Source organism: Neopsephotus bourkii, unplaced genomic scaffold, assembly GCF_033783945.1.
Source record: "Neopsephotus bourkii isolate Nb327-2 ecotype Australia unplaced genomic scaffold, CSIRO-AGI_Nbou_v1 NB_1780, whole genome shotgun sequence".
Lineage (NCBI taxonomy): Eukaryota > Metazoa > Chordata > Aves > Psittaciformes > Psittacidae > Neopsephotus > Neopsephotus bourkii.
Window position 1 is genome coordinate 11,063,610 of NW_026902254.1, and position 26,950 is coordinate 11,090,559.

The window sequence follows — 26,950 nt, forward strand, 5'->3', positions numbered from 1 at the left end:
TCAAGTGCTTTAGAACAAGGATGACATTGGTACAAGACAAAAAAAGAAATAAAAGAATGTTTGCTTTTTGTCAAATCTTTCACAAGGATGGCACTGTAAAAATGAAAAAGGCAACTCAAGGACATACAGAGATATGCAAATACGACATTTTGTAGAACACACACAGTCTGTTATTAATTACCCTACCTGCGCACTTCTTACAAATGACAACACAGAGATTGATGGATGCCCAGTCAGGACTGGGAGCTTTACAGTCAGCACAGCTCCTGTTGGACTCATTGAACCAAATCTTCTCCGCTACTTCATAATCAGACAGAGTTTCTGCTATTGATTGCTGCAGTGCTTCAATCCAGTCCTGTTTCTCTCTTTCTGACTCTGCTGTAAAGCTGAAACAATTGACTTTTCTGTGTTATTGATCTTTATTTTAAAGCCCAATTAAACACAGTCTGTAGCCTCTTATTTATTACCTTTACACCCAAAATCCAAGTAAAAAAATCTTCCTTTACACAGATATAAATGCTAAGATTAAATGTATTATTTTGTATTTTCAGCCAGCAAAAACTCCTCTGGTTTTGTCCTCAGTTTTCAACAGTACCATTACTAGCACAAGCTACATAGATTTTGTAACATTCAAGCAACATTCCTTAGTTACTTTGAATCTTTTTATGTTGCCATGGACCAAACTTAAAGCCTGAACTTTAACAAAAGCCTAGAATGACCTAAAGGAGTAAAGACTTCGTGAGCAGTAAGACTAGATGAACTTCAACAGCCAAAAAATTATTTTTATTTCAAATTACCTTTTTGAAAAATATAAATAATAATAAGCAAAAACCAACATGGTGCCAACTTAGAGAAAGTCAAAGAACTAGCTATCGACCAACTAGCAACAGATGCAAACCACTGATCAAGACTTTTACTCAATCCTCTAGTTGACTAAGAATAAAAACATTTAAAAACAAAAATCATTTTAAATTGCTAAGATTTAGCAAGCTTGGAAAAGCAAAGTGACTTCTTCTTCTCCTGCATTACTATGATTTCTTTTAATAAACACTACAGCACATAACAAAGGGCTTGTATTAGCATATACTTCTATTTTCTTAAGAATCATGACAAGTCACAGCATCAGACAAAGTGCAAATTTCTACCAATTTTAATGGAGGATTTCTACAAGGAATGGCATACTAGTCATTCTCTTCTTGAATAAAATGCTTAATACTGAATGGATTCAGCATTATTTTAATACTGCAGCTTATTCTTTAAGAGGGAGTCAAGTTGTTTAAGTGACTTCTTTTTCTTCTGCTCTTGCACAGAATGAACAAAGAGGCTACATAAAAATATGAATCTGTGGGCATAGGATGTCTAGTCACAGAGATAAGGAGATGAAGCACACAGCTAAACAAAGGAAAGAAAGTCCTGCTTTTTAAAAAAATGCTGAGCAGTCTTAATAAAAGCATTACCATTCCATCTAAACTAGGTAAGTCACTGCAGTATGAAGCAAGTACTTTTAGCACATGAGTTATTTGCATATGTTCTAATGTAAACACTAAGGTTCTCACCTAAAGCTTTTATAAGGAGTAATTATTTCAAAAGATTGCTTTGCAGTCCGATCCACTTGTTTTACATTTGCCACATTCATAGGGATTAAAGTGATACCAAATCCTGTCTTAAAATCCTATGGAAAAGACAATGAAAATTCAGGTGTTTATCATTCAAGGAAAACATGTACAGAACAATTAAATTATCATGGTTTAAAAATGCAAGGTCAGTAATACACATTTGGACCACAACATGCAAGCTCATTCTAATTCACTAGTGGATAAATAAACCTATACCAAATTTTGTCCAGCTGTGCTTCTAATTGTTAGAATTACCTTACTTGAGTCTTAGGAGAGAAAAAAAATAAAATATGCACACTGTAACTATCAACAACAACAAAAAGAAAAAAAAAGGTTAAATAACAGACTGCATTAAAATATGAATCCAAAGCTATGGCAGTATCTAGCTTACATCATGCTTTAGTAACTAAATAAAGTTTATACATCTAAATCCTTCTTCACTGACAGCCTGCTTTTAATGAAACTTTTAACAAAATATGTATTATGTATAAGATTCTTCCTTAAGCCATTGGTTGCTCCTGCTTCTGCTATATTACATGAACTAAACATTTCAAAAACATGTTTGACAAGAAGTCCTATACAGCAGCTAAAATAGACAAAGGGTTATCAGTGACTCAATTATTAGAAATACTAAGCATTTTTTGCCTTAAACCAAGAGAAATTTAATTTTTTCCCCACATGGAAAGTGTAATTAAAAATCAGTCTTACACTAACACAGTTGGGGAAGAAAATGCTCAGTAAGCTCTTGTGCAGCGCTCTGAAACACATGCATTTTGGAAAGACTGACAGGCACACAGGTTATTTCTGATCTATTCGGAACACCATCAGTCTCTCCTTAAACTGATTCAGCTGCTCATCTAATGGCAGTCACTTCCATAAGCTTTATTTCTGGAAATATCACCATACTTCTTGCCAATTATAACTGCATCAGAAACAAAAAAAAAACTACATCACCCAAACTATCTGCGAGATCACTGAGTTCACTCTCGCATAACAAGTAGTTGGGTATGGAGGGAAACAGCTTCAGTCACATGCCTGTGCAGACGGGATTGTTTCTCTACTATACAGGTCTTTAAACCCACATCACTGACAAATTTCTCAGAAGATTTTCAAGCTTTGTGAGTACTGGAGCTCTCATGGAGAAGATCCTTCACAAAACTCTTCCTTTCATTCCCATATTTCAGGTACAAGCAAATACAAATATCATTTTAGCTATGATTGCTAAGGCTAACTGATTAAAACACACATATGGGTCTAAGTGCAAATCAAAGTACTAATTATATCACAAGACACTGAGAGAATTATGCCCCAAAAGGCACTACAGTGTCCCTTTTGATTTTTAAAATGCCATAATTTCCACTAACCAAACACAGCATGGAGTAAGTCAGCTTACTCCAATGTTTCCTTGTCAGACTTCTTAAGAACTTTTTTTTTTTTAAATTTTCCATTACTTTTGACAGCAACTATGTGGAACCCAGGTGTGGATTTCAGCATAAAACTTTATAGTAATTAGTAACCTTTCAACAAGTACCCTGGCTTAGTCACTGTTCATGTTAATATATTCTGTCCATATTTCTACCTTCCTTCTACCTGCATATCCTGTAACAAAGGCATTTTTATTCTCCCCTCTCATTGTCAGCCCCCACCCCATTTTCCTATAAATCAATGGTTTTCATACTGACACACCTGCCTTAGAAGACAGTGGGGAGTTATGTGAAGCCTACACAGTCAAAAATTCATCCTCAAAGACCAGTTACATGGGAAATGACTGGGCATAATAATCTCATTTTGAGTATGAACTTGCCAGCATATTCTACAGCAGTGAAGCATTCTTAAAGTCAGACATCACCAGTCAGAATAGAAGCATGAAATTTAGACCAAAAAAAATATTTGAGCATAGAAAAACATTACATTTTTATCCCTACTAAAGTATCTTAAATGAGTAAAATAATAAAAAAGTAGAAAAATAAAATAAAAAAAAAACCCAAAGAACCTTTAATTTTCTACAACTAAATGGTTTCCACTTGTGAGATGTAATCTGGATGTGAAGGTTTCATTTGTTGGTTTATTTCAAATAATTTGCCTTAGTAAATCCTGATTTTAAAGGATGGGTCATGACACTATACTTGTACCTGAACAGTGCATTCTTTACTAAATAGCAACTGAATGACTGCCAGAAGCTCTGGGTAACAGTAGTTCAATATAATCTTAGGTCTAGATGAGAGTTTACTGAAGGTAAATGATAAGTAATGAAGACTGAAATAACCATACTGAGCCACATCAAAAGTTCACTTAGTACAGTAGCTTCCCTTTATGAACTTGCTATTGGCAAGTGTCATAAAAAGAATGTAAGTAAGAAAAAGTACATTCTCATCTTCCCAGATAAGCTTCCAGCAATCTAAGGACTTCAAGCTCAGAAAGTTCCTGAACAAACAGTTACAAGGAAAGCCATCACACTTACTAGCCACATCCTCAAGGAACTTAAATTCATGCTTTGCAGGCTCCACACCACCCTACTTCATCAATTTCCCAAATACTGATGATGGAAAAAGTAGTTCCTTTTGTGTATGCATGTTGGGATTTTTTTTTATTTTTTTTTGCCTAGTACTGGGAATTTTACCACATCAAGTTAGAGAAAAGAAACAGTTAACTAAACTTTATTCATCTATCTACTCCATAGTTTTCCTTCTTGAAAAAACTGCATTGTATATTCCTTTTAGACTCTTTTATGCCTTTAAACAGCTAGCTGCACCCACTTTCCTTGGAGCAGAGAGGCAAGATCACCAAGGGCTGCTTACAATTTACATCTGCTGAAGACAGACACTAACCTTCACTGTACTGAACTTAACGATGCAGAATTAAGAAAGCACTCTAGAAATGACAGGCATCAATTTTAAAGTCTTTACTGTTAGCTGGAGCACCAGCCCTCCAAAATTTGCCAACTACCCGGTGTATGCACACTTGCATTGAAGAGAGGATGACTAGCATGTTTTCAGTTAAGTGTGTAAGAACTTACAGTATTGAATTTCAGCATGAGGAATGCCAAGAAGGTTAAAAAATTAGAAGTGAGGAATACGCTTTTCAGAGCTAAAGATGGTGGCAAACTAACCAATTTCATTCGTAAATTAGAGTGAAGTTATTTTCATAATGGTCCAAACAAGTCTTTACAGTAATTGTACAACACTTGGCATAAACCAGGCTTTGTGAGTGACAGGTACACCAGAATCTGATTTTCAGGGTTCAGAACGATATGCTTTCAGGAGTATAGTCTTGTTCTCTCCTTCAGAAACAGAAGTGGGAATTGGTACAGGGAAGAAAGAAATGCTCCACTTATAAATTCATTCACTTTGAGTGCACAAGAGGACAATAGGGCCATTCAAGCACTATACAACAGGCACTGACAGCAAGACCAAGCAGCATCTTTTCAGAATAAGAATCATCTTGCTTCTACAGACTGAAAGCTCATTGTTTCAGATAGATTAAATTGTTTTAGACTTTCTGACAAACAAAGAAAAGGTTAAGATTAAAAATACACAGAGAAAGCTGAGTTTCTGTTTGGTTTCGATAGAGATGTGTCTTAAATGTCTATATACTATCTTCAAAAGTTTGAAGAAAGGCTGAAAAATGGGTTGACAATAACGGCTTTAAAAAAAAAACACAACAAAACAAACAAAGAACAAAAGCCCAAACAAACTGTTTAGAGATATAATAATAGATTAAAAGTATTCACTGAACAGCACAGTTATCTGAAGGCTAAAATTATTAATGGGGGAAAGTAGAGAACTATGAGTACTGAGTACGGGCTTTTGGGTAAGTTGTTGTTCCTTCCTGAAGGAGGAATGATTATGGTTTGTTGAGTTCTGCTGTCATTATCACCCCTATCCAAAAAAGACCTAACCTATGAAAACCTGTTGTATGTATACAAACAAAAATGAAACTTTTTTTTTTTAAATATACCTTTAACAAGTATCTATGAAGTGTATGTCAGCATACAAAACTACTTCCTCTGCTATGTAGTACCTTTTCGTAAGGCAAAAGCTACCCTGAGACAGCCTTTACTAAATTTTCTTCAATCCTCTTCAGGATTAAATTCACGGACCTTCAAAATTAGTCTCATATGTTTTCTAAGCTATCACCACTGTTTTACAGACACAGAAATTAACACCTAGGTTAAAAAAAACTTAAGTATATATATGCATGAATAAAAACATGCAGCTACATCTAAACAAGTTTAAGTCTTAGATTTGCTGAACACATAACTTCCAGTATGAGATCTTAAAAAAGGCTTAGGCATCTTTCTCTAGAATTCTTAAACAAATCTGTAATCACAGACTGAATCTTGCGGCTTTTAGTTAATGAACAGACCTTCTCTACAAAGCTAATCTCCCTGGAAATTTCCTTCTTTTTTTACTCTTTAGCTTCCACTCAATTTTGCATTAGTAACACTCAGGCTGCCACTGACATTGGTTTAGTCAAAGCAAAATTCAACTGCACACAGGGGTTCTAGAGCTGCGGCTTGTGTTCCTCAACTTTCCTGGTTTAGCAGTTATAATCATGTCTTTGGATGTGTTGCCTTTTCTGAATCAAACATTACTTCCACAATATATAAACAAACAACAGCAACAAAAAATCCAACCGCAATCATAAGTTTCCCCTTACTCCTCACACAAAAATTCTTGGAAATAAATCCCAAGTTTTATTTTAATGGTTAACTAACTCTATTATTTTTACATTAGAAACAGCAGTCGGTATTTCTATCTCAGTTTTTCTGCTGGAGGAGCAAACGTATAACAACAACAGCAGTGAAAAAAAAACTGCTGCTATGATTTCAAGGGAATACATTTCTACATATGCAAACATGCACATACATACATGTAAATACACGTGTGTAGCATATTATGAAGTACAGAAGAACAGAACTCTTAAGTACAGAAATAGTACTGGTGTATGCTCAGAGCACAGCATTTCTGGAAACTGCTACATCAACTGAGTAGTCTCACTGCACATCAGTTTCCTCCCAGTGAATTCAGAGATCATGGTTCCTTTGCTTTTATTTTAGTCTTCAGCTGTCAGATCTTGAGGTCATGCAGTATTTAAGGGTGCATGTGTACACCCACACAGAGACACATATATATATAAAATGATCCAAAACTGGTAAGAGGAACAGGTAATACAAGATGACTCCACTGTATGTGAGCATACACACACACATATCTATATGCATTTATATATGCACATGCGTTTTTAACATTCATCTTTCTTATCGTCCTACCACTAACTTACGAAAGGCACAACCATATTTCTGACACTACTGTTGTCCTACTGCCCATACACAGAAGGTTCTTGACCTTTAATCAACACATCTGTGATCAGAGTTCCAAATTACAGCCTTACGTATTTCCTTGAATTTACCTTTGGTATTTACAATTGCTCTTTAGTTTTACTTTGGGGAAGCTACCATGAACTTTGTGACAATTAGTCTACGACTTACTTCTGAAAGATGTGAGAATTCCCTTAAAAATTTAAAGCAGTTTGGACTTTTTCTTCATTCTAGCCTCATGGTATTTGATTCCTTTCAAACAACCAAGTTATTCCAGAGAGATTAAAAGCTAGTAAGTAGAATCCTTCAGATAAAGCAATCATAGTTCCTTTTCCTCTCCTCCTTAATTAGAGATATGTATTTCAGCCTTTTCAGCTATTAAGGCAGGCCAATTTCTGCAACAGAAAGGTGGAAAAAAATTGTTTCCATGTTAATGAAAAATTAAGACATTTATATATTAGAGTTTGAGGAAGAGTGACCAGTAATGCAGAAATTGCTTTGATGATATTAATTAACTTCTCCACAAGTTTATATTGGTTTCTTCTCCTTTTAAACTACACTTAGGCTTAGCCTCCCCAGTTATCTTCCATCAGGCTTTTCAAATCTGTAGAGACTTATGTCCCTCATCACAGCTTAAAATCTTTTAATACAGATTTTAGATGATCATTACGTACCATGGATTGGAATAAAAAAATGCCCCAAGACACATGTTGTCTCTCTTACAGTCCTCCTAATGAGGTCTCGAAATCGCAGTGAAGCATATACTGTATAATTACACACATACATACAAAATGATGTTAAAAGAACATGAAGTTTGCCAACTCAAGCCCTGATGAGCAAGGAGATGTCAGAATTCAAGTTGTCTGTACATGTTAACTCTGAAGCTTCGTGCTCATCTGTTGTGATATGTTGAGGTAGTTACATTATCAATTTTAGGTTCTTTACTTAGCCAAGCTAAATTCCTGCATCTCCTAATAGTAATACTTGAAAAATATTTGAGTTATTATCACAAAATATTTTGTAGTAATAACCTGACATTCATGATTTTGGAGATTAAAAAGAAGGAAGAGAGCAAGAGGCAAGAAGGGACACTTACATTACATCTAGTACTAAAGTGCCATGCAGTAGGCTTGACTGCAGTGGAATTAGATATGCTATTGGAGTACATAGTACTTCACATCATCATACTATAAAGAAATCTAGTACATGTACTTTGAGATGGCTCTATGATGAAAACCAACACAGAAGAAGTGGGGACAACCAAGCTATTTGTTTCAAAAATGCATTCTTGACCAATACTCTATCATAGCTAAAACCTTAAGTGTTACTTTTCCTATAAATTACAAATCACTCTATAGAGATAGCATAGAAATAATTCAGAATCCTCACTTCAGCAGCTCTGTATTTTGCAGTATCAATACAATTTTAAACCACTTGATTATGCACCATCAGACCCATGCCTTGCTTGCTGTATGTATGCTCTAGGACACATAATGATGAAAGCCCCCCTTCTGTACAGGCTGCAAAATATATATATAAAAAAATGAAAAATAAAAGGAGGATCACACGATTAAAGTGCCTGAATACTGTCCTGGAGAGTTAGGTCTTATCTTTGCCTTTGCCAATTTTTAATCAATGTAAATCAAAAGCCCTCGCATTCAGTCATTTCACTGTACATTTTTCATTTCCAAGTACCTGACTTTATGCTCTGGGGTTTGCTCTAGGGTTTGATTTGCAGAACTGTCGAGCAACCAGAAGTTCAGCCAAGCCCTACGAAAGCAGTATTTTGAGCAGGTGTAGCCTGACAGAAAACTATTCCCTTCCAACTCTCCATAAAAGACAGTGAAAACAGAGAATGCAAAATAGATGGATATTTGAAACATTCTTCCTTTTTTTCCCTCCTCAGAATCTGTGGTCATATGGAGGAAACAATCATGTTGCTTTACCTATCAGGACCGGATGAAATATAAATTAATCATTTTCCTCTAATAACCGAACACAGTAATTACTAATCATTTCCTCACAGAACAGCTCTTTACTGGTGAAGGATTCTTTCTGTAAGGCACTTTTGAACACTGTTCAATAAAACAGGCACAGGTTACTCCATGAAAAGAAATTAAAATTATTAGAGTTACTAAGTAAACAATGCTCTGAATGAATTAGTGATCCTGAGGAAGAAAACAGTATAATATAGTACCTACTGCACAATATTAAATTGTACAAATTTAATTAAGTGTCCAATTTTTCCATGTTTAGAGTAAGTACACAAATCTGTATTTGTGGTAGTGTTATTTCACACAGATCTTCTTTGAATTTTCAGATTTTTAACTGAGTTCTTCCCAAATATGAAGTTTACATAATCACAGGAGCATCTGTCTCCCTATATAACACCAAGTTTTTACTCTAAATAGATGCTTGGCTTCAACCAAATTCAACATACTAGCAGCCACTGAATACCTCAGGTCTTAAGATTTAAAGAATACAAATCACAGCAGAGGACATGTAATCTCAGCTTCCCCACTCCCCTCTAGTCCCAGCAGGAAGTCTTTAATGTATGGTCACAATCAATTAAGACAACATCATACAATCTGGAAAGTGATGTTGAAAGCCACCAGTTACAAACAAATATATGCATACATAAATTAAAAGCTCCAATTTCTTAGTCCTCAAAACCAGAGAAGATGGCAACAGAGAGGAAAGAAAAAGTTATAATTCCAAACATTCACAAGTTTCTCACTTGTGCAGAAACATGCTAAAATGGAAGACAGGGAAAAAAAAAAATGCATGCTGCAACCACACCTTGCTATTGCAAATAATTTGTATGTATGCCGTTTAGTGATGGTCCAATAACTTTTCTGTTATTTCTGAAACAACTGATGTGATCAGTTGCATGGATATAAGGAACTGAATTTTACATAAAGTTGTGTATTTGAACGCAAAGCACTTTAAAGAGATTACTGGAAAACGGATTTCATGACTGAAAGGTACCATAGTCTTTGCATTGTTGCTTTAGGAAAATATTGAAAGGACTGAATTATTAACTATTCTATAAGTCAGAGTTCAGCTGAGGTACACAAAGCATGATTCAGGCCATACTCAATTCTGCATGCACATGCTTTCTTTTTCTTGTCACACAGCACATTAGAAAAGCAACACTCTCACATCTGGGGCACATGAGACAGAACCAAGCATTCAAAAGCAAGCTGGTAACGCTGCACACACACTGCCTTGCTATCTTTCCCAAATACCCTGACAGATAACAGGCAAGAGAGACAAAACTGCTATCTTTGTTGCCAACCCCACCCTTACATGTGAAAAGACAGAGACAAAGCTGCAATTTGAACATCTATGGTAACTCCCCTCCAGCAGGGCTCCTCTGCAGCATGGGACTCCTCCAGGAATCAGCATTTTATTAGCTAGAGAGAATGAAGCAAACTGCAGCCTGACTGGGGTGTGATCTTCTGATGCTTCACAAAACATCAGATGAAATAAAGGTAGTACAGCTAAACAAACACATAAATAACATTCTAAGCCTGTCATGAGCAAGTACAGTCTATACTCAATGCTTTCACCTTTCTTGTTCCAATAGCTGTTTATATCATTAACTCATACTAAAGAGACAGTTGAGTTCCTTAGGACATCACTGGTAACACAAGGAAATTCATTCAATTTCAGAGTTCATTTCTTCCTACTTGCTTCACACCTTCTTCATCCTGCCAGTTAACATATGAAAAACCTATTACCACCTGGAAATCCCTCAATTTTCCTCACTTTTATCGCTTGACCCCTTCCACCTGCCTATGGGTGAGGGGTTTATTTGGTATAGTTTGGGGGTTTTTGGTTTGTTTTGGTTTTGTCTTACTGAGATTTTTTTTGCTTTGTTTTGGTTTTGGGGTGGGTTTTTTTTGGTTGGTTGGTTTGGTTGTGTTTTTTTGGTTGTCTGGTTTGTTTCAGGGGTGGGCAATGTTATTTTGTTTGTTTTTCCTCCCTATTTAGCTGAAACAGTTGTTCCTAGAGCAATCATCGCAAACTGACAGTTTTAAACACTTCCCTTGTAAGGAGAACCCAGAGCACCTTTTGTTAATACAAGGGCATTCTTAAACATAGCTATTACTATTAAAGTTTTAAAGTAGCCATCTGGGCTCTTCCTTGGAAGTTACTTCACAACTGGAAAGCTGCTTGGAGCATTCACTGGTGATCAGAAGATCTGTGTATATTAAAAGTACCATGTACAGTTATGGTTTTCTGAATTCATTTCTGTCTAATTTTCTTGCTGAAGCTTAATGCACACACGGAAGATCTCATTAGGTATTCAGTCCAGACAAACTGCTAGCAAAGTGTTTGAACTCCTAGAGGAAGGACAGACTGTGAACGGTTTTGTGATACTTTAGAATCTAGAATACTGGTCATGCAAAATTGATGAACCTCTTCATAAACATTTTTGTACAGTTCTCACTGGACTACAGAAAAAAAATGATATGACACCTCCACTGGTAAAGATCCCTCAGTGAACCAAGAAAATCTCCAAATAATGGAGTTCCTGCTTTCCCCCAAACCCACCTCCGGAGAGAAACAGATACAACATCAACCAGTAAAAAGCATCGCTGACCAAACACAATGCTTTTACTTATTCACTGCAGACAGTAAAGTGCTAAGACAATTAGTCCTCACTGTACATATAAAAACTTCCTATTTACTACCCTCTACTTTAGTAAGATTGAATTTACTTCTATGATATCATATTTCACAAGTATAAAAAAATCATAACTTGTCCTTCACTAGGTATTAGCAAAAGTAATATTTCCTGATGGAGAAGGTTTTCCAAAGTTTTTTTTACTCAATCTGATCTGTAAGTAATCTGCAAAATTCAAAATATTTACAAAGGACACTTAATTTTTAAAAGAGAAAGAAAAAGAAAACATTTCAACATTTTGGGGATGCTGTCCAAACAGGACCAACTGTGACGAACATTTTCACATCTTAAAAAAATAAAAGTACCTATGGCTTTCCAAATACTCCAAGCATACCCCATTTTATCATAACTGGATCACTAAGGGATTTCCCTGCTGATGTTAATAAAACTGACAGTTTAGAGTTCTGATCCTATCAAATTAAATGGCCATTCGGCAATCATTCAAATTCCAACAAAACACACACACGCACAGGAGAAAAAACAAACAAAACAAGCCCTTATAAGGAGTATTCTAATGAAATATGGATTGCACTAATAGTGCTTTTTCTAGCTAGGGAGATTTTAGACACCTGCTGCTCACAGAACCATGAAGAGAAAAGTTCACTTTAACAAGTGACATTATGATCTTCAATTTAACAAGAAAAAATAAGCTAAGGAAACTAGAGACCCACAGTATACTCTCATCTGTTTGAGAAATACTCACCCTAACTTGAAGGAGACATTAAATGCAATCAAATTTCAGATTTACTTACAACTTTTGAAATATCTCAACCAAAATACCAAAAAAAAATTCTTCTTATGAAAGACATAAATACATATTTAGGAGAAGAATTTTATCTTGAGTGTGTACATGCATCCCTAGTAACTTCAAAGAATGTGCCTTAGACTCCATAGAGTTACAGACATTTTTAGAAGCCAGGGTGAAGCAGCAACTTCCCATTAATGCCAAGAATCAGAAACCTAAAGAGACCAAACTATGATTTGTGAATTATTCCCACTTCTCTAACATTTATTCTAAAACAGTGAGGGAACAGCAGCACCAACCGTTCTACCATATATTCTTCTGTGCCTGGACCAAGAGTGGGCTGGTGCCACAACAATAGCAACTCTGCACCATAGGTTTTGATAAGCAGGAATCTTTCCAAACCCAGTCAGTCATTTCAGCATTTTCTCTCCTGGGAAGACATGTTTCTTACATTTAGTTCAACTAAAAATAGAGTGGGGCGAGGGTTTGGGTGGTGTTGGGGTTTGCTTTTTGGTTGGTTTTGTTTTCAAAGAAAACCTTTCTTCTGCTAGCTTTATATTTACACATACTAACTTGTCTTTATGAGATAAACAATGATGAAAATGGCTGATGAATGCACAGTTTTCTGATTTTTTGTAAAGCAAAAAGCACTACTGGGGACACATACAGCTACTGCCTAGCAGCTATTCACTTTTGTATTTGCTGTGAAGGTAATGATTCCACATAAAGAAAACATCATTAGTATAAAAGTAAATATGTAAAAGAGTTTCACAAATCAATGCAGTTTAAAAATAAGCAATCTACTTTTCACTACTTAAATACCGAAAAGGATAGAGTATTAAATGCTTATAGAGTTTACTGAACTATTAAACCCATTGTAAGTTTTATTATGAGCTCATATAAAAGCTATTACCATTGGGTTTTAATAATTCTTTCAATTTTGATTTTACAATGATTAAAGCTAAGAAGGCCAACCATCACAGCCACACAATTTAACCAAAATCATTCACAATGCAAAAGAATAATCCCATACAGAGAAGCTATTCACATATTTTTATGACAGTCAAAAATAAAACAAGGGTCAAGCTCTAAACTGTCTGCAGTACATGCATATTTCAGGACTGGGTATAAAGTTAATACAATCTCACTGAAGTGCCTTTGTCTTAGTTAGCATAACAATCTAAATTTTTCATGAATATTAGTCTTCCAACACTCAAAAATTACCAACTAGAAGCACCTTATGTAAAAACCACGTAAGTTCAAGCTTGCAGTGAAGTTACTTTCTAAAGATTAGAAGCAAAGAAACAGCCAACAGAAAATGACAAAATACCTGTACAAAAACAGAGCAACCATACTCTAAAGAAAATATTATGGCAAATTAAAAGTTAAAACCCCCAAAACTTTTGACTCTCTCTCTTGAGACCCCACGTGGAACACTGCATCCAGCTCTGAGGACCCCAACACAAGAGGGACATGGACCTCTTGTAGCAAGTCCAGAGGAGGCCACAGGTATGATCTGAGGGCTGGAGCAACTCTCCTGTGAAGATAAGCTGAGAGAGTTGGACTTGTTCAGCCTGGAGGAGACCCTGGGGAAACCTTAGATCAGCTTCCAGTACCTAAAAGGGGGCCTACAAGAAATCTGGAGAGGACTTTTTGTAAGGGCATGTACTGACACGACAAGGGGGAATGGCTTTAAACTGAAAAGTAGGTAGATTTAGATGAAATAATAGGAAGAAATTCTTCTCTGTGAGAATGGTGACTCACTGGAACAGGTTGCCCCAAGACACTGTAGATCTCCTCTCCTTGGAAGTGTTCAAGGCCACATTGGACAGGGCTTTGAGCAACCTGATCTAGTGGAAAGTGTCCCTGACCATGGCAGAAGGACTGGAACTAGATGATCTTGAGTGCCCCTTCCAACCCAAACCATTCTAAAACAACAACCAAAAAATCCTTAAAATGCCCCCACAATATACTCTTTTCAAGTAACCTTCATACTAACTAAAAAGCTAGTTGGTAGAAAGAACGCTAAAAATTACAAGGTCTTTAAAAAATTATCTCCAGTTACCGTTTCTGTATTTATCTTCTATTTGTTTCACTGAGCTTCCATTGTCACACAATGAGCAATACAGGAAGGTCTTGTAGGAACCAGAATTAGCTAAAGACACATGGCTCCCTTCTAACGTTGATGATACCGCCTGCATTCTTTCCACTTCTCAGGTCTCTCACTCCCATCCATCTCCTTACAAAGGCAAGAACTAAATATTGCACATCTGAATTTAATGAGACTGGAAAAGCAAAATTAGCCAAGAGCAATGTTAACTCTGTTCCAGAGCACATTCTTAGCATGGGGCAACTGGCCTTGATCACTACTGATGCTGTTACTCTAAAACCACTAATAAACTGAGTAATGTAGCAAACAGAAGCTTAACTTCCACATTTTGAAAGTTTAAAAATCTCTCCTCAATGATCTGTTAGAACAGCCTTCAAAATAGTCCAACGATGAAAACTTTTTTTTTTTTTATTATACATATATTACTACATTGAGATAAGCCAAGATGCCTTAAGAATCAGAGACTGGTAAAAAACAGCACCTACAGTGGCAACTTGTTCATTGAAACTGACAAGAAAACAAAAAAGTAAAGCACTAATTTACAGGTTGATCTCAACAGCAACATCCTGATCTCGACACCAGAAAAGTGAATCCACTTCATGTCATGTTGCAGCACAGCTATGAAAAAGCTGCTCTGGCTCACAGTTGAAGGTATGCAGGTGCGTCTCATAACACAGAAGTTGCTTCAAAATTGTGAAGGCTTAATCAAGATAACACTGCAAAAGAGAACTTCATAAACAGTAAAACAGAACTGGAATTTGAATTATAAAATTGCTCTATTTTAGGATATTCACAAACCCGGCAGCAGCACTTTGTACCAATTGTGGGTGGGGAGGCTTGTAATATGCTACAATGATTTCTGAGAACAGAAAATCTTAAAAAAATCCTTCTATATTAGCAAGAAAGGGCAGCTGCAATCTGCAAACACACTGAAGTTAGAATAAGGGGTATTTTCCCAGCATGACCGTGCCATTTAAGAAACTAGGACGAACAAAAATTCAGGAATGAAACAAAATGCTAGACTAAAATGAAAACTTGGCAACTCTGACATTAGCAAAGCTGCAGCTGGCATTCACAGAGCTGGAGATTCACCCCACAAATACACGTTTAGATCCTACAAGCAACAGCTTTCCTTAAACTGCCTTGCCCATATATATTGAAAATGCAACTTTAACTTTTGCATTTAGAAGGCCAAGCAGCTAGAACAAAATCTGCACAGGTTACACTACACTACTTAAGGTGAATTTTAAAACACACTTGCATGCAGTGTAAGACAATGAAATTTAGATCTGTAGAGGAAAGATCTGAACAATTAGAAGACCTGAAAAGCCAGCACCACAGAATCATGCAGAACTGGGATGAGATAACATCCTCAGGTTTTGCACCTACAGTGCACTCCATTAACCTTTATTTTTCCTTCTCCCTGTAACATTCCAGTACAGATCCACCTGCATATATTAAGCAATGTTTCTGATATTGCATACCTCATCAGTGAGAGAAGGATGAGGAAACAGAGCCTCTGAATCAGCTTTATGTAGAGGTAACCCTTTTACTTGTGCATTAGCATTTATTGCCAAGAATACCAGTATGAGACACTCACATTTCACATCTAAACTGCTAATTGTACACATTTACTGTAAGCAAGTGCAACGACCTAAGATCATCCTCAAATCAGGCTTCTAAGTTTTACCAACTGCACACTGTCATTTAATAAATCAGGGAACAGGAAGCAAATTATGTATCATCTTTTTTTTAGCTGTAAAAAGAAAGTGGGAAACCTGTAAATACCTAACACACAGAAATGATTACAGAGCACACAGAAAACACACAGAGAAAGAGCTGATGTATTGATTCAGGGTGCAATAATCCCTTTCTAGAAAAGTCACATAAAAACAGCAGGTATCTTTTACTGTGTGGCTGGTTTGTTTCAAAGTAAGACAAAAGATGCTAGAACCCCCCCTCGCTTCTTTTTGTGAAAAATATAAGTGCAAAGTGAAACAAACCAACCTGGAAGTCAGAATCCATCTCCGACCTGGGCATCAGTGATGACCAGTTGGCACTGTCCTCTTCTCTTATGGCTACTCAGGACTAACGAATTTTGCCTTGATCAGTTTGTTAACTTTTGTTATGACCCCCATCTCCTGGCTCATCAGTTTTCTCACAGCCCAGTAAATTGGCAGCTGCTCAGCTCCTTCAGGGGAGAGAAGTGAAAGTCAATTGTAGTAATGGGCTGCAATTACTCCTGTGTTGCAGGAGCTGAGCTGCTGTTGCTGAGTGTTGTCATTTTATCTGCCTTTGAACTTCTTTATGACCCCATGGCAAGGAATTACAGCCCTTGGCTGGAAAGAACATCACACCTGTCATCATCACACAACATCCTGCAGAGCCTCTCAAAACAAGTGCCAGACAGGCTGATAGTGAAACAGGAAGCAGTATACAAAGCCATATTAATTATACCAGTGCAACCACACTGCTTCCAGACCTTTTCAAACCTCACTCTCGTATCTTTAACAAAACTCTGAATAATGGTGTTAGGCTGTAGACATGTATAAACACAGACAAATGCAGTATAGTGGATACAGACTCCCCTCTGCCTACAGCATGGAAGCCTGCACAATTTGAGAACATTGGATGGTACAAAAGTCAGAGACCAGAATTTTTCCATAATCAAAATGGAATTATATCCAATGGACAGAATTTATTTTTTTTAATAACCTAACTCACCTTAAAGAAATGGACAAGAGCTGTAATACTCAAATATTAGACATCAGAATCCCCAAAAGGACTGGCAAAGTCAGTAATTAAAGTGTTTATCTCCGTGAGCAGAACACACTTATCAGCTACTGCATTCACTGGCTCAGCATTTTGTTTGCTGGGGTTTTTTTTTTGTTTCTGTTTTTCCTCCCCAAAGCAACTTTTACTGGAAATACTGCAGAAGTACAATATAAAAGTCCCCCAAAAGACAAAAAAAAAACAACCCAAAGCTCACCTAAGTTGTTTGAAATGCTGAAAACATACTAATGTGACTAGACATCACTTAAAATACAAACCTTCCACTTTCTACTTCCCAAATCATTGTTTTCCCTCTGTTATTAACCTCAATATATTTTCCTTCTCAGCCACTGCCCTGGCCTGTTCACGTGGTCCTCCAGCTGCCCACTGCCAATTGTTTCGGCAACCTTCCACATAAAGTGAAGGTAACTAAATCTGATTTTTGCTACATTTAGCAGACATTTTTCAAATGTTTCTTCAGAAGTGTTAGATATCAATCAATCATTCTGGTGGACCTCTAGGGCAGGTGTGACCCACATACTGAGATGGAAATAACTTCCAAATGACATTTTCTGGACATATCTGCAAGACTGATTTTTAATGAATAAGCTTTAAAACGTGCCATCTCTAAGATGATACCATTTTGCATGCAAAATATTTAAGAAGAGGAATTTCATTTAAGTAATTAAGTAATTAAGTAATACTTCACTGAAGTATTTCATGAGGCAATAATTCAGTTTGAGTTGATTAAGTTCAAATTTGTTGGCCTAGCAATTTATTAAACAGGGACAGAAATTATTGCTGAGAAAGCACACTGGGGTGTTCCCCACATCCTTACGATGCTGTAAATCATGAATTCCCTTCCTTCTGCTGCAAGAATGGTACATTAATTTAAAGTCTGCAGGTATAAGATAGTTGAGTAAAGAAAATAATGCTTTGTTATTATCTAAATGATACCATAAAGCTCCAAACAACAAAGAAACCATCACAAATGAAAAACAATTTATTTAAGGTCTAGAAGATTAAAATGTCACTTAATCTACTATGATATTAACAATATTCGGTATTCTAAGGATCTTTACAATGCTAATTTAAATCATCCACTTTGCATAACTGAAGAAAACTCAAGCGGCCTGATTATTTTAGTAGTCCAATAGCAACGCCAGCCTGCTCTCCCTCCAGTGACAGTAAAGATACTGGTCACATTTGCAACACTCACCATGTAGACAACAGTTCTGGAGCAAGCATCCACTGTTTGAGTAACTGTATGTAACAAAAAAGGGGGAGAGGGAGTGTGCATGAAAGGGTGTGAAAGAAAAAAAAAAAAGGGGGGGGCAGGATGCTGAGTACAAATTGTGGACATTTTAAAGTCCAATGGTCCTTACTCCGATAAACTCCAACAGAGACTGAGGTGAAACCACCCAATCTTGAAAATCATCGTGAAGTAACAACAGAAATACATGAATGCCAAAACAGTTTATCAACAGCTGTGCTTTTCCTGCCTGTTCAGCTCCTGCGAACTAAATGCATCATGATCAATCACCTGTTTTTCAGCGCTCAGGGTTCTAGACGTTACTGTGTCAGTTACAAGGCACGTTAATGAATTACAGGCACACTCTTTGGTCTCCTGCCGGTGCATGCCAATCCATTTTATTTAGTATTGCAACCAAGGAGAACATTTTAATCATCATAATGTGACTGCCAGTGCTCATCTGATCATAGTTGTCATAGATTTGACAGAATTCTAAAGTCTTAAAGAATACTGCTTTTCCACTTCAGACTGGACAACAGTATAGTCTCACCTCTCTGCTAAAGTTTAGCTTTCAAAAATAATATCTATGCAACTTAGCTCTTTATCACAAAAGCAATGTACCACAAAAAAAAATCCTTTTGTTACATTACTTGCTGAGTTCAGCTACATAAATTAAAGATTAAATTCATAAACTGCACTTAGTTAACCTAATTGTTACACATTTCAAAAACAGTAAATCAATAACAGAAGATATATGATAAATAATAAAAAATTTGCAATGGCATATCACGGTATTTTTAATCAGAAAATGGAATTCACATACACTAATATATGTTCGTACCTATTTTTAATTTTGTGGAATGAACACTTCAGTGAGGATATGTTGCCTACACTGCCTCAAAAGTGTTCTGTTCTTCACTGTGGTAATTGTTTTGTAACTTTACAAAAGTATTAATATTTCAGCTATGCTAATTAGTTTAATACATGAAGTAAAGGATACAGACTGAGGAAAAAAAGAGTGATCAGTGTTGCCACTGGTATGTTTAAAGTTACTTCTAAACCAAACATGGCAACTGCATATAAGTAACAGACAGCAACAATGTGATTTACACTGCCCTCAATTTAAAGGAGAAAAAGCAAATCAAAGCTATGAAGTAGATTTTCAGCATGTGTCCTGTAAGAATCAATTACAATTAAACAAGAACAACGTGCAAAGTAACCTTCTAGTTGCATTTCATTCCACAGTATATAGAGCTAGTGAAAGAAAAGATGCAAGTATTCTTGAAAAGTTCTTTTTTTTTTCAGTTTCATTGTCATCTCAAGGATTCTTATTGCACACACAAAAAGAAGAAATCATGCCATTATTTAACTGTATATACACATATATATGCACACATACCGAATATACAACATTTCAGGTTCATTAAATAAAGAAATAACTCATGTGATTTAAAATAAACAAAGGCAGACCTGGTCTACCATTATACACATTAAAGTACATGACTCTGTGCTTCCTGTATGCAGGCCTTTTGATCCAACAGACTATTTTACCATGGGATTTGAAGCCAAGCTATAGGTTCTTCAATGTAAGTAACATATAGTGACAGATAATGTTCTCAGGTTCCCTTAGAGGAGAACAGATTTCCCCAGTACTGTGTTAACAGTGTTATAACAAGAAGATCTAAAACCTTCAAGTCTTTACAAATGTGCTGTGCCACTCTAGAATCTTTTTTCTTCATAATATTCAAACAAATCCTACTTTTCTTCACTGTTAATTTTGAGATGTATTAGTCATCCAGAAGCTTACTGAGAAGCTGGTAATTTTGCCATTTTCCTTTCTCCTTCCCCTACCTTTCACCCCAAAACAAATTAATTACAAAGCTTTTGATAACTGTGGAAGCATTAGGCTTTCTACTATGTTTTGTGATTGCCTTAAGTGTACTTTCATCTTAACAGCATAAAAACAAATGAATAAGAAAACTAAAATCCTCAGGGAACTAAAGTTTAACTGCACAGAAGAGTTTAACATTAACTTTTTAACTTTTCTTTAATAGAATTCCTCTATATGTCTGGCTCTATGTTCTCTAGTATTACCTTCAACAATGTAGAACACCCCACAAATTATTTTTAAATGCAAAATGTAGATCTTCCCTGCAAAGGTGGTCACTAACACATTTTTCTTGACAAAGGACAACCACCTTACTTTAACAGCATATTCTTTTTAATAACCATTTTATTCTTTTTTGGAGTAGGGGTGCAAAGAGTTTAAAACTGAACAAGCAATAGAACAAAAGCAAAACTTTCCCCCATTCAACATAGTTTCCTGTAATTATTCATTTTGTATTGAACAACTAATGAAAAAAATAAGGTTTTAAGGGATTTTTTTTTTTGTTTTCTTTATCTGCTTGTTTTTTCCTGCCTTAGGTATTTCTGATGTCATGCACAGCAACTGATCATTGCCATGGTTTTAAGCATGGAAGATAAGAATTAATTTATTGCTAAGGAACGGCTTGAAAATTAGGAATATGACCTTAATGTACCACCCCAGCTACAGCCTGATGCAAACAACTGTATTTAAAAGTGGCTGGATCATTTGCTTCCACTTCAAGTCACCAATGTATCAGTATATTTGATTTTAAACCACTTGATCTTAACCTTCCCCCCTCCAATATATTCAGTGTATTTTGGGGTTGGTTTGTTTTTAACATCTTGCTAAGATCTGTATCATTCTTAAGTGAAGAGTAAATCCTGAATGAATCACACAAGGACAAAGGAGGCCAAATGTTCATTTGTTTTCTGTCACCTCCACCTATTTAAGTAATTCTGGGATAGGCTCATTCATGTTTGTAAACATGTTTGATCATGGTCTGCACTAGCAATTAAGTAGAGAACTCTTTCTTTAGGGAGCACTTTAGAGAGCTTCCCAGTTATTATTACAAAATACCATCACAAAATCTACAAAAGAACATGTGCTTGCGTCAGGAGGCAAATGAGTGTGGGGGATAGGGGGAACATACACAGACAACACTGTTTCTTGTTTTCTCATTCTCAATAATTCAAGTAATTCCACCCTCCACCCCAGTGCATACCAGGCACTTCTCTCACCATCTATCAACTCTCAGGAAGGTCCATTCCTCCTCTTGCTTTCTTTTGTTGCCGTCAGTCCCGTAGCTTTTTCCCCAGCTTCCTTTCCAAAAACATCAGTTGCTTTACTCAGTGTTTCTCATTAGATCTCACAATCTTCAAGCAACAGTTTTGCTTTCTATTCAACCTACATTCAACTCCTCTACCCAACTCTCAGATTGCTGTTGCTATCACTTTGGGCTCACCATACTCACAAATATTATCACAATGATAAACAGAGAATCTAAATACAACAGTTTTTTTTTTTCATGATGCTTTAGCATGATAAACAATCGCTGCTACTCATCTTCAGGACTTCATTTACATACCCTTCTTTGTTCACCTTCCACTGCTAGAGACTTTCCACTGTACTCAATAGATCCTCTACTCCATTTTTTTTAAAGACTCCTTTTTCTCATCCATCATATTCAGGATTATTAATCAGGATTACATTTTCTCCAGGGAAAAACAGAACACTTCCTAATGAACAATTCCATTGCATAGAATGATGATAAATTCTTATTGCTATATACCAAAAAAGTCACAAACTTCTTTGTCTACCCATGAATCCCAATCACATGGCCTCTGGCACTGTATTTCACAGATTCATAGAATGGCTTGGGTTAGAAGGGACCTTAAAAGATATCCAGTCCGACCTCCCTGCTGTGGACAGGAACACCTTCCACTACATCATGCTGCTCAAAGTACTCCCCTGTAAGCCTGTGTTTCTTAACAGAGATTAAGAACACATCTTTGCTCTTACGCACAGAGAGATACACACACACACCCCTTCACTTCCCACTGACATTCACATCCCTTCCTCTATTTCAGAACACCAGCCTCAAGCATCATCTTTGACTTGTCCTTCCATCTACCCACCTATCAGTTCTCTATATTATCATACCCTTTGCCATCTTCTACCTGTTAAATATAATTTCCTGTATCTACCTCATCTGACATTGTCCAGTTTTGCTTCAAGTGCACCATCAGCATTAGAGAGGAAATGAAAATTTCTAGGCACTTTCTGACTGGCTTACTCGACATGAATAAACATTTCCATCTGCCACGGAGCAAATCATTTCAACCTTCAACAAAACAAAAAACCCTCTAGAAATCAATAACAGCATTGAGCCAAAATGAAACAAGAGATTTTCAGTAAGAAATGGGTACTATTGCAGAGTACATTACAGAGAGAATACTCTTCATTATTCAAGTTTTAACTTGCAGAGTCATGCACGGAGGAAAAAAATTCCAAATAATTATGGCACACAGCCATACATACCATTCCCCAGTCTCTGTAAATGGGAAAGTTTCCTCAAATAACCCAGGTAAATACAGCTGTTTCAAAACCACCCAGAGAAGTAACAAGGAGGATCCTAAATTCTCTTTATCAAAGCCAAATTCTAGTGTGAACACTGTGACACCCAGCTCCCCCCGGCACCCTCCCAACTTCAGGGTGTATTTAAGATTCACTGGTATCTAATGTCTAACGAAGGGGTTCAGCTTAGCAGAGCAGGCAAGCATCTGTCAGAGCCCTAGCGATGGTCACAAAGGAGAGGTCATCACTGGTACCACCACAACAGACTGACGTTTCAAGCCAATCTTTGAGCCATCATGAAGGATCAGATGATATGTTCTTATTTAAGCACGAATTATTTTGAAACAGAAATGGGAATTTCAGCAAGTTGCAGTTGAACAAATTGATTCTGTACGATCTATTTTTCACTTCTGCTCCAGAGAGGAAGTTTAAGAAATTCACACTATGTGAAGAGTCAAAAGAAATTGATGGTTTCATACTAGCAGTATATCACTGCCAGAAGCTCAAGCTAAACCAATCACTTTTTAACTAGAAATGGGCCCAAGACATGATGTTCTGATCTCAATCTGAACTTCAGGAACTTCATGGTGGTTACGTTAGGATTTGGCATTTGGCTTACAATCTTCTCCACTTTTAACAATGAAGACAAATCTTTTAAAGTAACAGTAGACTCTATCGAGTTTAATCAAAATCAATGAATCAGCTTCATCCAATCTCATTTCAACATTGTAAGAAGTCTAAATAGGTGTCTTTTAGCGATTTAGTTATAACAGACCCCTCTAAGTCTCTCTGGGAGTCGTTCTAGTATCGATGTGAATTCCAATATGAACAGGATTTGAGGACATCCCTGGACATATTTGCTTGGTAACTGCTGGCTAAAGCACAAACTTGAGAAAGGGAAAGAACAACAGAGCCCTCTAGTGGATTAATGCTGTATTACTGGGTTTTTCTTCAATGCTGCAGTATATTAATTCAGTTTTCAACTCGAAAATAGAACACAAGAGGTACAGAGAGAAGAATTACAGACTATGAAAGCTTCAAGACTGAAGCTATTTTTATTGCTTCCCAAATAGACAGAAATCACACAAAGTCATTTTTGAAATGGAGGACCATTTTATATTTTTGGTTGTACGTAAAAAAGCTTTGGGAAGAAGCTGGGTTTGCACAATTGTTTGCAATATAGACACAGAATGAGCCAACAGGCTGGATACACGTCTAACATCCATTCTGTTTCATGGCTTGATTTTGGTTTGCCTTCTGCTGCAACTGCATTCAGTGATCTCTGCAGAGCACTCATGTAATGGAAGAGAGTAAGTATCTAGCAAAAAGGCTGTATAAGGGTTTGCTTTCATGATCAGCTAAGTCAAATCTGAAATTAATGATGCTGAAATGGCACAGTAGATATAACCTAACATACAGCCACACAAGCAGTAGAACTAACACACATGCACACAGAGAACAGTAATTTTTCAAAAATCGGTAAGAAAGTAAATTGATGGGGGGAGCAGTCTTAGATAATCTGTAGTCTTAGTCATAATCTGTAGTCTGACAACATAACAGATCAGTCAAGAACTCTTCAACAATGAATGGTTCTGTAACAGTTTTGTATCAACATACAGGGTCAGAAAAAGTGACGCGGCATAGTGGGCAGAGGTGGGAGTGCCCCGCATGAACAGAGAACAGATCAGAGGACTACATTAGGCAAGAAAGATGCTCCCAACAGTTATATGCTGGTTTACTAACAGAAGGAAGAAAGCAAAAATTTGATGCTTGCTACTGAGACTCTCAAAAGGGACATAGCTAGTTTCATCCTGGAAAAGAAATTCCTTCACAAGTCTGCATACCTCATAGGATCACCGTATTTGTCCCCTGATCAAGAAGCTCTGAACATCCGTAAGGGATCACTCAGAAGCATCCCAGGACATGAGACAACTACAGTATTGATTCTGAAGCTAGAAGTGGCTTATTACAGTGAATATCCACAAAGAGAGGACACTCATAGATGAGACTAAATTCCAGGGATTCTCACTGATTAAATACCTGCAAGCCCCATGACAGAACAGTAACAATGACCACTGCAGCACAGCATGGAACACTGCACAGGTAGAGACTGGAAAAAAAAAAAAGAAAAAAAAAAAAAGGTGCTTGACTACTCTCTACTAGAAAGATGCAAGAGAACATCAATGAAGTGCAGAGTCTCAGAGGGACAGTGGCAGGAGTGGGGTGTGTGTGTTACATACCTGCATTTTAGTTTTGTCCCTCCTTAAAGACCTCTAGCTATAAACCTTACTTAAATAAACAAACTGGCAGGTCAGCTATTCGTTACAATAGTCAAGACTGAGGATTTATCTAAAGAAAGTACCATGCTCAACTATGAAGACAAATTTCTCTCCATGGTGCTCATTCAGCAAAAGACAGGCTGCAGACTTAAATTCACACAGCATATAGCCAATACACTTTTGTAAAACATCACGTCTAGATCATTTGTGGAGTTTTGTTATAGCTACAGAGCAGTATAGATCCATAAACTGCATCATATTTGTTGTGGGTTGACCCTGACTAGATCACAGGTGCCCATGACGGCTGTTGTCACTCCCCTCCTCAGCTATACATGGGAGAGAAAACATAATGAAAGGCTCATGAGCTAAAATAAGGACAGGGAGAGATCCCTCACCAGTTACTGTCATGGGGAAAACAGACTTGACTTGGGGAAAATTAGTTTAATTAATTACCAATCAAATCAGAGTAGGATAACAAGAAAGAAAACCAAATCCTTCCCCCTCCTCCACCTTCTTCCCAAGCTTAAATTTACTCCCAATTTTCTCTGCCTCCTCTCCCAACAGCAGTGCAGGGGGACAGGAAATAGCCGTTGTGGTCAGTTCACCTCATGTTGCTTCTGCCGCTCCTTCCTCCTCAGGGAAGCGCTCCTCACACTTTTCCCCTGCTCCAGCACAGGGTCCCTCCCACAGGAGACAGTCCTCCACAAACTTCTCCAGCGTGGGCCCTTGCCACGGGCTACAGTTCTTCACGAACTGCTTCAGTGTGAGTTCCTTCCCGTGGGGTTCAGTCCCTCAGGAACAGACTGCTCCAGCATGGGTCCCCCTGCCAGCAAACCTGCTCCAGCACAGGTCCCGCATGGGGGCACAGGTCCTGCCAAAAGCCTCCTCCAGCACAGGCTTCCCACAGAGTCACAGCCTCTTTCAGACATACCCCTGCTCCAGCATGGGGTCCTCCATGGGCTGCACGTGAGTATCTGCTAACCATGGACCTCCACGGGCTGCAGGGGAACAGCTGCCTCACCATGGGCTGCACATGAGCTGCAGGGGAATCTCTGCTCCTGAGCCCAGAGCACCTCCTACTCCTCCCCCTTCTGCACTGACCCTGGTGTCCAAAGAGCTTTCTCTCACACATTCACCTTGTACAGGTTTGGGTTTTTCCCTTCTTACAGAGGCACTACCACTGTGGCTGATGGGCTCAGACTTCGCCACTGGCAGGTCTGCCTTAGAGACAGCTATTATTGGCTCTGTTGGACATGGGGAAAACTTCTGGCATCTTCTCACAGAAGCCATCTCTGCAGCCCTGCCCACTACAAAACCTAGCCCCGCGAAGCAAATAAAACTGTTTTTATTAGTTGATTTTTGACTAACCTGAAATGTACGCAACAAGTAAAACTTCTTGTGCTCCAAGGAAGCAGGGAAAACAAAAAAAAAAAAACAAAAAATAAAGGAAAAACATCTTTCTCAGCCTCAAATTTCCTTCCATACCCTGGGAAAGAACTGTAAGATCTCATATGGAACATTATGCAGTTCCTCAAGCCCATCTAAATAATTTCACACTTGAGAGGATAACAGGAGATGAAGTGAGATCAACTCCAAAATGACAAGTTTGAGACCACTCACATTTGAAACAGGAGTTTGCCTGTACATAAATTTGACAGAAAATGAGAACAAGGCAGAAGCTTGTAACAACACCTCCACCAAATGCCCAGTTCCCAGCTACTT

General features: G+C 37.3%; 1 protein-coding gene across 1 annotated transcript in view; it reads right to left on the reverse strand.

Annotated features, from left to right (window-relative positions):
* ARAP2 (ArfGAP with RhoGAP domain, ankyrin repeat and PH domain 2) overlaps positions 1–26,950 on the reverse strand; it is a 124,845-nt gene that overhangs the window by 71,497 nt on the left and 26,398 nt on the right. The window contains exons 9-10 of the mRNA XM_061379703.1: positions 1,557–1,672; positions 187–386 (exon numbers count right to left, since the gene is read on the reverse strand). Of these exons, the coding sequence (XP_061235687.1) occupies positions 187–386; positions 1,557–1,672 (316 nt within the window). The remainder of the gene's footprint in view (positions 1–186; positions 387–1,556; positions 1,673–26,950) is intronic.